Source organism: Oxyura jamaicensis, chromosome 4 (assembly GCF_011077185.1).
Source record: "Oxyura jamaicensis isolate SHBP4307 breed ruddy duck chromosome 4, BPBGC_Ojam_1.0, whole genome shotgun sequence".
NCBI classification, from domain to species: domain Eukaryota; kingdom Metazoa; phylum Chordata; class Aves; order Anseriformes; family Anatidae; genus Oxyura; species Oxyura jamaicensis.
The window spans coordinates 30942320-30954604 of NC_048896.1; the positions used below are offsets into that span (position 1 = coordinate 30942320).

The window sequence follows — 12285 nt, forward strand, 5'->3', positions numbered from 1 at the left end:
TTCCTATCCTCAGGGTGTCACTTCAGGATAAGTGAAAGAACCCCAAGTTCTGGCTAGGACAGGATTTCAGTTAAAGGAATGGAGAGAGAGAGTTAATCTGAGAAGAAAACTGAAAAGGATGCAAGGGGTAAAATTACCTCTTCTTGTACACTTTTCAGGCTCAGCTTGAGATGTCCATACAGACACAGGGATGGTTCTTTGTACCTGACTATGGCTTCACAAAGACATCGCAGGTCTTTTTCATACTAAGAAGTGCAGAAGGCAAATCATAGGCAAAAGTCAACAGATACAATGCATCAGGGACTACTGGCCACAGACACCAACAGAAACCATTCATATATATATATATATACATACATACATACATAGACACACCAAAAAAACAAACAAACAAAAAAAAAAAACTCAGCATCCAATAAGCATTTAATCTAAATTAAACTAATTTAAACATCAGTCTACTCCATAACATTAAAAGTCAATTAAGGCTAAAAATGTGTACCAATCACAGTATTATCCTGTTAAAACTTTCAAGATGATTGGATGAATCATAAAATCATTCAGGTTGGAAAAGACCTCTAAGATCATCTAGTCCAACCTCTAACCTAGCACTGACCATCCACTACTAAACCACGCTACTAAGTTCTACATCTACGTGTTTCTTAGACCATCAGACATGTTTCTTGGACCATCATCAGATGAGCCGTGTATCAGAGTCTCATGATTTTAATATATATAACATATGTATATTACATTTGTATGTTATATATAACATATATATATATATAATATTCACACAGATATTTTAATTAAATCCACTAAGTAGAACGAACACTTTTATTTGCAAACCAAAAAGAAGTTGTGAAATTTACCTTTTGAAAAAATAACCTGTGTTTCCGCATACTCTGGAGATGATATCCATAAACTCTAAGGGTATCATATTCCTGTCCTGAAGCAAGTACAATAGTGATTTTCTTTGACAATGAATGAGAAATAAAAATAGTCAAATAGTTGGTTTGGAGAGAGGTCAATCCTATGTCAGATACAATGATGAAATAAGGATAGCTTTTCTTCAGGAAAATCTCCCATGCTGGTGATAAGCAATTGGAAAATTCTGTATGAACAGTAGTGCGTGTGTTGTGCTTCAGGTGCTCTATTAACGCAGTACGTATGAAAAGAAAATGAGGATAGGGAAAGTACATCTGCTCTGCATCCTGTGGCAAATGAGAACAATGAAAGTATTCAGTTACATTCCAGCAAGTCACATTCGAATTCAGATTGCATAAATACTATGCTAGTATTTTCATATTTGAATTCTATTTACAGTTTCTGAACATCATAATGTTATTTTATATCACATCATTACAGTTCCTTTGTAAATTGTTAGTAATTTTGCTCTAGTCATGTCAAGCAAATTCAACCAAAAATTATTTTCAGGTATATAAATGCAATAGATATATCTGGCTACATACAGACATACAATATATAGGTATGTATATAGATGTAAAACTATGTCAAAAAAAAAAAAATACTGAGGATGCACGATCAGACCTCAAAAGTTGAGAAACTGACAATTAAGATGTGTTGTTAAAGTCTAATTTGACTATTTGTTAAAAGTATACCACATTTGCAAAGTATGTTATTTGTGGTGAATGTCCCACATCTCCTTATTTGTTGACACACTGAAATTTCCTGAATTTGATTAGAATCAAACATTTGCTTTTAAAGGAGTGTAATGGTGTAAACAGCAAACAAATAACGTTGTTCATTACCTTGAAGAAAACGACAATGTATTTTGCTCCTTTTTGAGTGAAGTCTTGCAAGAAGCATTCAATTAGGTAGAATAAGGTTAGATACTGTACTTCCTCATTTAACAACATAAGAATTAAGGAATCCCCATCTATCACGAAGAATTCAGACTCAACAAAGTCTTTTAACAAACTGACATACCTGGGAAAAAAAAAAAAAAAAAAAAAAAAAAAGGAAGTAGTGTGTACATAATGTTACTCCAAGAAAGTTGGGAACATGGGACAGAAGAAGCTTGCTTTCTGATAGTTTTTAAAATAACTTGCTTAATAAATGTTTTTATTAATTAAGTCAACTACACATTAAATATATGAATTAAATCAATAGAAAGCCATCTTTCTCAGATCTAAGGTCAGAACCAAATGGATTGCAATCCTTTCAGTTACTGGATGTATAAGCAATAGTCTCCTTTACAACTCTGAATACTTGTATAGCATCTGAGGTTTCTATTACATGACACCCTTCATCCATTTCTGCACTTATGTAGAAGTTGCAGTTTGTTCTATAAGAAATATCGCCCAAGAGAGAACCACAAAAATGTTCCTGCCTTTAGCTTCCAGCTAAAAATAGCAACTGGATTATCAACAACTATCACAACAGCAGCAACTACCTCCCTTCTCCAATAAATGTCTATGGCAAGAAAAATACCTTAACAGCAAGAGGAATCCAGTCATGACACATTCCTTCAATAGACCAAAGAATTAGAAGACTTCGTCATCCCCTTCCCATTTCACAAAACTATTTATGAAACTTCATAAAATTTGCCTCAACCAATCCTCAAGCCAGACTTTAATCAAAACCTCTTCATTGTGACAATGGTAGGTACAGTCAGTATCTCAGTAGTTTTGAATACATCCTAAAACTGACTTTCTAGGTATGCATGAAAATCCATGGGCATGAAGTTTTGTCCAGGGCAGACCAAGGAGACAGAAGAACTTTCACAGGTCTGGATGAAGAGGCAAGCCCTTCTAGCGAAGGTTGTCTGTTTTCATGTTTGTCTATTACATACTACTAGGTATATTAGAGTGTAATATGTAATATTACAGTACTAGTACGCATTATTGGAACATCAATACTCATACAGGTAACAACGTGCTCATTTTCTTCAAGGCTCTCAGAAGTTCCTGACACATCACATTAGATCTATACCTGGGAAACTCAGCTTTCCTTTGTGACTGTGATCAACAGCTTCTGGTTTACAGACCCAGTCAGATATCTGATGCATTAAGCATAAACAAAAACATCAGTCTCATACATCAAAATTGTCTTCTTTAATTAATACTAATCTAATTGGCACATCAGCTCCAGAAACAGAAAAGATGCTTCACTCTCAGTGTAGACTGCGCTACCGCTAATCCTTCTCCGCATCAAGCAAGGAAAGGTTTCTGGAGATGCAGAAGATCACGCATGAAAATAATTGTGCAAAAGGCACAACAGATATATATGAAAAGGAAAAATTTGTAGGAAAACTGTCTTAAATGTGATAACAGTAGTATCCTTAAAACAGGTAAGGAAACATGCTTAAAAAGCACAATGGAAAATTTGAAAAACAATAAATATCAACAGTTAAAATTGTAGGTCAGCTCATAAAACATGCAGACAATCCCTAATCTAACATAAGAGGAAGCCTGCACAAAGGAGCCTTCCTTCACGTTCTTGGGGAAATACTAAATCCTAAATATGCTTATGTCTCCAGGTATTCCACAAACCTAGGTGACAAGAATATAGCTGCACTAAAGAATAATACCCATTGATGTGCACTTAGTTCATAGAAACTGGTTTTGTTACCTTTTATTCTATTTCTTTCAGTGAACCCTGCTATACTTACCGAGCTCTTGATAGGGACGGCCAAACGTGGAGCTTCAAAATCTTCAGAAATTCAAGATGTTTTCTTATTTCTAAAAGAACCACACATATACTTATTGATAGAACCCTAACCTCTGATTAATTATAAAAGAGTCAAAAGGTAAGACTGCAATAAAATACTTAGATGCAAATATAAGATGACAGCAGCTCCTTACCAGGGCTTTGGGAATCCCACTCATTCTGAAGAACTCTGAAGTCTTTGCCTTCAGTTTGTGATTCCTGCTGTGTCACTTCTTCAGTGGTCAGGATATTATAAACGTTACCGTAATCTGGGTCTTCAACTTCTTTTTCTCTGTCTTCCTTTTCTTTAAGCATCTGCACAACAGCTGCTTCTGCATTGTTACTGGTCTCATCCTCCTCATCGTAGTCACTTGTACTCCCACCCTCTTTGTTTTTCTTTGTTGAAATGAAGCCTATTTCCTCACTGTCGATACACTCGCTATCCATATCATCACTATCATCCTTACTCGTACTTCCATTTGCATTATCACGAACAACCTTCTTGACATTATCTTCTGCAGAATCCATCACAGATATTGATTCTGTATCCAAAAAAGAAAACTAAGTAATCAAGAGACAAATTTCAGGAAATACGGTATGCTCTGTGGCTTGAACCACTAAATTATCTACTACATATTCAGACTAGAATAAAACTTGAAGAAAAATCGGAAAGCATTTTGTGAGCATTCCCATGGTTCATTTTCATTTTTAAATAAATATTTTTTATAAATTATGAGAAAAATATCAGCTTTTGTCATTGCTAAAATTTCCCAAAGACTATCAAGACCATTACATATTTGTTCTGTGCTTTGCATGAAAGGACCCTTGGCAGGGGGTTAATCATAATTTGCTATATTGGCTATCATTTTTCTGCGGTACACACAATGCCATCCAAGGTGTCTGGGGCCATGGTGCATGCAGGAGCAACTGGCTGGCTCAGACACCCTGCCCTTGCTCCCCTGCCTCGTCCCTGGTGTTCCCCATACGCTGTCAAACCATCTCGTCCAGCCTTGTGCACAACTCCAATCATAACCCTAATGCAAACACCAACACTAGCTCAAGCACCTTGCCTAAACTCAGTCCCTGCTGCAGAATTAAACCCAACCCTAGTCCTAGCCCCAGTCCCATTCTCAGCCCCAAAACTAACAGTGAGCCCAGACCCAGCCTTACCTCCTGCCCCAGCTGCGACCCTACACACAGCCTCTAAGAGAGCCCTGCCGGGCTGGGACCTGCAGCAGAGCGCTGCACCTGCTGGCACACCTCTTTTAAGGTGTTGCCACCACCCATCCTGTCTGCTTTCAGTTTCTGTTCCCCTGCTGTCCCCAGTGCCAGTTTCTCCTTTCATTTCTGAGGTGCCGGAAAACTGTGTCCCTGAACACAGCACTGCAAAGCAGTATTCATATCTCGCTGCTTCAGCTTGCAGCGAAATCAGGCTTCCCAGATCCTAGCAGCTTCAGATAAGGGTGCAAGAGCTGTTACTGTGTTACTTAAGAAAATTGTTTATAAGCGTTGCAAAGTACAGTGCAGAACATACTAATTCCTGTTTCTCACCCTTTAGTCACCACAATCTACTCTTCTACCAGTAGGAAATTCCATATAAACAACTCCTTTAGCAGGAGCAGCACTAGATCCTTAACCCAACGTTGAAAAGAGTGAAGCCTCAATTTATGAGAGGACTTGGGTACCTAGACACTGCTGAAGAAAACATTTCAGGAATTGGAATCTGTGCATCAGATTGTCTGGGCAAGAGGCAGTAAGCCCAGGCTGCCTTTAGGTCAAATGCTTGCACAGAATACAGCACAGAAAACCCCTTGGGCTACACATGCATAAGCAGTCTCCTTATGGATTCAGGCAGTTTTGGAACAACCTCCCTGGAAGACAGCTGACACATAACACTTGCCATAAAAACAGGTTAAAGGTCTTTTCTACACTCCACATCTCCTTTGAGACCTGTCCAAAAAAAAAAATCAGGAACTCAGGAGGAAAGTTTCTTTTACAGTACAGTAGCACATCTCCAGTGCTCCAGTGTAATGGCATAATTATTGTTTAGCTTGGCAAGATAAGCCCCTGCTCCTTCTCCTGAGCATACCTTTTCTTTCATAGGTAAGGCCTTACTAAATAATTGGTAATATTTCCTTTCCCAAGTTATATGGGAAATTATTTCTCAACAGGTCTGAAACCCTCTGGATGATGCATTTTGGTTGAGAAGAGTGTATTTTAGAGCTCCTGCTTCTCACCCGAAAGGCAGAACAGACATTAATTTCCTAGGAAGTTGGTGCCACCTCTCTGAAAATATGCTTAAGAAAGGGCAAAAACTCCACACAGAGAAGGAGGAACAAAAAAAAAACAAACAATAAACCCAAAACCAAAAAGAAAAAAAAAAAAAGGCAAGCACTAGTACAAACACCAAGACTAGCTCTACCCATGGAGAGCCCTATGCTAGCAGGTAGAAAGGCCTTGAAAGAACTGTGGCTTATAGAGAGCCCATGCTGGAGCAACTTTTATCCTGAAAGACTGCAGCCCATGGAGAGGGTTCACGCTGAAGAATGTGTAAAGTGTGAGGAGGAAGGAATAGGAGAGAAAGTGTCATTTTCTCTGTTATGTCCTGGCTGTAACCACTCCCATGCCCTATACACCACTCAGGGGCCCAGGCGGGATAGAGGAGTTAGGAGTAAAAGAGTGAAGTTGGAAAAAAAGACATGGGAAAAAAAAAAAAAAAAAGTGGAGTGGAAGGTGAGGCGTATTGTTTCTCACTACCCAAATCTTAAATTGGCAATAAATTACATTACTTTTCCTCAAGTTGAGTCTGTTTTGTCTGTAATGGTAACTGGTAAGCAGACACCCTGTCTTTGTCTTGACCTAAAAGCTTTTCCATCCAATTTTCTCTCCTATCCTGTTGATAAGGGGGAGTAGGAGAGCAGCTGAGTGAGCAACTCACAGGTGGTCAAGTTTAACTCAGGGTCTTCTAAATCTTTGTACCTAATGCATGAGGCAGAAACAAGGAGCAGAGAGAGATGCTTGAGGTGAGAAACTGGGACAGCCATTCATTCAGGCCTGAATCAGAGTGCCTAAAGTCATCAGGTAGTTGGCAGTGACCATCTAGTATACAAAAACAGCTGCACTTAAAAGAAGGTTGATACACCTTATAAAGGGGAAATTCAAACTGTAAATGCTCAGCGATGGCAATTCACAACAGAGCAGTGACGTGACCTGGCAGCAGGTAGGCCTAACTCCAGAGTCAGGTTAAACAGCAAAGCAGGAATGCCAGAGGTACAACCCTATATGGGGGAGCACAGATTCCCTCGCTGATTAGACATGCCACAGTATTGCCTTGTTACAATCCAACTGTTACTGGCACAAGTGTTTATAAAGAATCTGCTTACGCCGCATCTTTGTAGACTCCCTATAGAACCACTTACAGTACCAGGACTCTGTCCAATTCATTGCCTATTAAATCTCCTTATACTTAACCACAAACACTATTAATTTGCCTCAAGGGGTACAATGAAAATTCTTCAACACTTCCTTGAAGCTGTCAGGAACCACCTATGTAAACTAAGCTCAGTTCTCTCCTTAAAATAAATGCCTAAGCCCAAATACTGTGTAAGACTGTGTAAGTCGTGCCTCAGCTGTTTTGGAATCTAGCCCTAGATTCACTACATGCGACGGAAAGACTAGTGCATGTCTGAATAGAAATAAGGTTTGTCCTGAAGACTATAATGAAAATACACGTATAAGTTAAACTTAACAAAAACATAGCAACTGCAATACACATTTCAGTTACAATACCAGTCTCAATAATGCACTCACTGACATGACACAAGCTATCCTCTGTTACCAAGAGGGAATCCATGGGTTGAAACCAGCTCAAGCTCATTTTTTCTTTCTGAAATTCTTTCACCAGTTTAGCATTTAATACTCTGTGTTGGGCTGAGCCACGGATTCCCTCCCTTCCCCCAGAACTGATCTGGCTAACTCAGGGACACATTCACTCTCTTTTCATGAACCAAAGGAGAAATATTTAAAGCACTCAACTGTTGATAGCTGTTTATCTGCAACAAAAGCTACCCTCACCAAGGTTCCTTATGTGTTACGTCATATTCTTAGCAGCAGCTGTGGCCTGTCACACCTGCATGACTTGGGAGCTTGGTGGGCACATCTTGCCCAACTTCACTGAGCCTTCCTCTATTGGAGGGGGTTAGGTCTAATTCAGTGAGTCACAATCCACACTTAGGGGTTTAGTCAGTCACAATTTAATGAAATCACCACAGTCCTGGTCCATATAAATAAATTTAAGCTTAAAATTACTTTAATTAAGTAATTCAAGTATTTGACTAATACTAAACACAAGTGATTCATTTTTTTTAGTCCAAATTATATTTTACTGTGCCCAAAGCCATCTATGCAGTAACTGCCACACAATCTTAATCCATACTGAACATGATTCAGATAAAAATAATTAAAAGGAATATCTGATCTTCAATTTTAATATTTATATGATTTCTTGTGATACTTGAATTACTGTAAAATTCCGTGAAAAGAATGTATTTGCTTTCAGGCTATAAATACCTACTATAAAATCCAGTGAGAAGTAGAAGTGACAGTTCTGGTACATAGCAAATCATTTTTTATTATTTTTTATATATATATATATATATATATATATATATATATATATATATTTAGCATTTGAGCTTTTTCAGCTTTTCTGAGAAATTTTGACATGGTTGATTAAATGCCTACACAACACAGTCTTCTTTGGCCTCAGTGTTCACTTAGAGAAACACTGGAAAATGAAAGGAAAGATTAAACATATAAATGCTTTTACATAGGAGAAAAAATATTTGTTTAGTATGACTATGAACAAACTACAGTTTTAAATTAGAAACTACTCAGAGTTACCCAATGATTTTTATTAGTATGTTTTCTGTTTTCTCACTCAACTTTGTAAACGGTGAAACTGGTCACGTTTTTCCTGAAACTAATTATCATAGATGGCTTTTCAATATCCAGTATTTCAGCCCCATTTCTTAGGATCAGCTAGATTTTGATATATTTCTATTCTGTTTATAGGAATAACGAATGAGTCTCTCCCCAACTCTAGGAACCATTATCTGCTCATAATGATTTACCAGTTCAAATGGAGTTGGAAGTTGGTTAGTAGCACATTCTGCCTGGACAAATTACTCTGCTTTCTAGCAGAATACGTGAGGCACTAGAAGAGGATCTCAGTGGTTTTGCTGTGGAGGAGGGAGAGTCCAAAGTGGTTGGAAGCAGAGTGTTTCAGTCTTGATTATCAAATCTCTGAGCAAAGTATAAGAATATGCTTTAGCATCAATTGTGTGAAGCATGGTCTGAGGAAACAGCTTACCATACTGTTAAATTCTAGTATTCTGACTTCAATATTACCTGAATGTTACAGGCTCATGTAAAGCATTTTTAAGTTTCAAATTTTTGAATATTATTGTTATATCACATTATTCAAAAAAAATATACTTACCAAGAGGTTGTAACATAGATTGTAAACATTTTTGTAATGTTACATCTCCACATGTAACACAAAGTATTCTGCACTAGTGAATAGTCCACCAAGAACATGAACTTTATGCTACATATGGGCATTTTTTTTCAAAGGAATTTAAGGTCCAAAACACCATTGTCAATAATACTCTATTTTGGTAGTGCTTTATGCTGTAGTACATAAAGGTGAGTTAGGAATAAAGTAAAAGATTTAAAGTTAGGAATTATATACCACGCAAAGAGTTCCATTGTCTGTAACTTACAAAAGCCTTGTCTTTTCTCTATTTTTTCCCCCATCACAGCAAATGGGTCCTCAGTAACACCTTCCCAATAGGGGTTAGTTTATCCCATGCTTCATACAAGGCACCAATTCCATGTTGACAGGAACTCCTCTTACATTAGCACAATCGCAGAGTTCTGAAGATTGGTTTAAACAATACTAGTTGGTGGACAATGGTCTCTTCTCCCAAGGGTATCACTGTGCTCCAGCCTCTGTCTTGCCTATACCCAGTTAGCTCTTACAAAAGCTGTAGGAACCAAATACCTCTCCACATTATCAAAATTTGGCCAAAATTGCCTAATACACTCAAAGTCACTGGAGCAAGCTAGCAGCAGACACACAAAAAAAGCTGCATACTTCTCATTTTCCTTAAGAAGTCATACATCTGGTCAATAAGCAGCCTTAAATAATTATTTTTATTCTATAATGAATAATTTTAGTTATTCTCTGTATGTACTGTGTGCATCCCCAAACCTCCAGATTAAGATGACTGTGCTTCCTAATAACATTCCACTCACAAAAATGCCTGATTAAAGTAGCAAAGCTTGTACCAGCTGCATCAAGGCCAGATTCTCATGAACAAATCCAAGGAGCACACTGAAGATCCAGCACATGCTTCTAACATTGTGTTTCTCCAGGTTGCTGCTGGTTAAACACATTCGTAAAATTCACACTGAATGCAACTATGGAGGTACATGAAGAAGAACACGATTTGTTCCACCTTATAGAAGGAGTCAATAGTTAACAAGAAATACTCTGAGTGGTAGAAAACACACACTTACAGTTCTTATGTTTGACAGTACAAATATTTTCCTAGCAAATCAAATCTGATCTATACAATGAAATTTAAGGGTGTGAAACACCTTTTTTTCTAGGTGTAAAAATCTGCTGATCATCACTAAATTGCAAGTGGTTGTAAAAGGAGAGACAAAAGACAGAATCTGACATTAAATAATAACCTATTATTTGTAAAATACAATTCCCATGCAGATGCTTTGAATTCCCTAAGTGTTTGTTAAGTACATTAACATCCTCAAAAAAACATAATAAAACACAATGTATAGTTTCATTTGAGTTTTCTAAAATAAAAACATCTTGAATAAAGGGGGACTCTTTGTCAGGGAGTATAATTATAGGACCATGGGTAACAGCTTTAAACTAAAAAAGGGTGGATTTAGATTATATATTAGGAAGAAATTCTTACTCAGAAAATGGTGAGTTACTGGAAAGGGTTACCCAGAGAAGCTGTGGATGCCCCACCCCTGGAGGTGTTCGAGGCCAGGCTGGATGGGGCTTTGGGCAACCTGGTCTGGTGGAAGGTGTCCCTGCCCACGGCAGGGGGTTGGAACCAAATGGTCTTTAAGGTCCCTTCCAACCCAAACCACTCTGTGGCTCCCGTATGTGTCCCTGTAAGCCTTTTAATTACATCCAGTATCGACAGTTTATACACAAAACAGACCATTATCGTTTCCAGACAATAATTTCCAGACAAGCAAGTAAAAGGTGAATTCTGTGTCAGTGCATTTGTTACATGAGAAGTCTAATCAGACATGATTTAAAATGTAGTCATATTTACAAATGTGATTCCTCTCTAATCCATACAATAAAAAGAACATCTTCAACCTAGTGTTATTTAGGCACTACGCCTACAGATTTGAAGAACAACATCTAAGATCTTGCAGACTTACTTTTTATTTAATAAAAAAATCAACTATGTACTTCATGTTTTTGCTTGTTTTTATGAAGTGATTGATATCCTTTTACACCCTGGTCAAACTTTCCTCATTTGGTATCACTAGTCTCTGTTCTCCCATATGTGAAACTGATCTCAGATTTCACAAGCTTGCTATTTACTTCATGATGAATAGGTGTTTCTACTCAAAGATTCAAGCCTTTTAGCAATTACTGAAAACAAATTTAGAAAATAGGGCTGCTTTTAGCCAGTATAATTTCACCTTTTTTGTTTTCAAAAAGCTATGTTTTAAAAGCCCATACCCACAATACGCAGGATAGAAAAAAAATAATTAGTTTTAAACATGCATTTTAAGACCTATCAAAAGTCCACCAAGATTTGGGCCAAGTTGTACCTGTGAGATAATACCGGTCCAATTCAGTAAGGATTATTTGTGGCAGCCCACTGAAACCTGAGCAGTCTTTCTATACACTACATATGCATCAAATGTACAGACTAAGTGCACTGAGCATGCCTCACTTTTCTTTCAATCTCATTATTGTCACAGAACTAAAAAAAAAAAAAAAACAACTGTTGAATGCAAGCACAGGAACAACAGCAAATATTCATTAGTGCACTGGGCAGGGACACGATAAGTAAACAGGTTTTGATTACAGAAAGAATAACCATAAGAGAATGAGGGCACATCAAGCCTGATATTACACCAAATTATGTTTTTCCCGACACAAGCACAAAAAAGGCCCTCCAAATGTTCCCGTAATCCATATGGCAGTTTTCTGGAGATACATAGACTCTTTCCTTATAAAAAATATTTACTTACCAATTTATGAAGGGGGAAAGTGAATATTCTTCTTTCATATCAGCCATTCCAGAAACAATCAATATCAACTGGCCAAAGTTCCCCTCTACCTTACTGTTGCACTCATTTAATGCTACAGCAAAGTCTTTTGGGACATCGTCAGGAATTACCTACAGAAAAACATACTTTACATTTATGTTTCAGGAGTTTCTGAGCAGCTAGAAGAAAATGTGAAATACCCTAATCAAATCAAGTACTATAACTGAAATTCACTAGAATGCAGACACAGCAATCAGTCTGAGGAACAAGAACAGCAGCACAGGT

At 37.5% G+C, this 12285-nt stretch overlaps 1 protein-coding gene across 3 annotated transcripts in view; it reads right to left on the minus strand.

The window, feature by feature from the left end:
* DDX60 (DExD/H-box helicase 60) overlaps positions 1-8283 on the minus strand; it is a 45752-nt gene extending 37469 nt beyond the window's left edge. For 2 of the 3 annotated variants that reach the window (XM_035325150.1, XM_035325152.1), the window contains exons 1-6: positions 4840-4949; positions 3825-4211; positions 3632-3701; positions 1770-1947; positions 870-1211; positions 138-245 (exon numbers count right to left, since the gene is read on the minus strand). In XM_035325150.1, coding sequence (XP_035181041.1) covers positions 138-245; positions 870-1211; positions 1770-1947; positions 3632-3701; positions 3825-4197 — 1071 coding nt within the window. In that variant the 5' untranslated portion in view covers positions 4198-4211; positions 4840-4949. Of the gene's footprint in view, positions 1-137; positions 246-869; positions 1212-1769; positions 1948-3631; positions 3702-3824; positions 4212-4839; positions 4950-8242 lie in introns of those variants that run through there. The other variant, XM_035325151.1, reaches the window with a different exon arrangement.
* Between the last annotated feature and the right edge of the window lie 4002 nt (positions 8284-12285).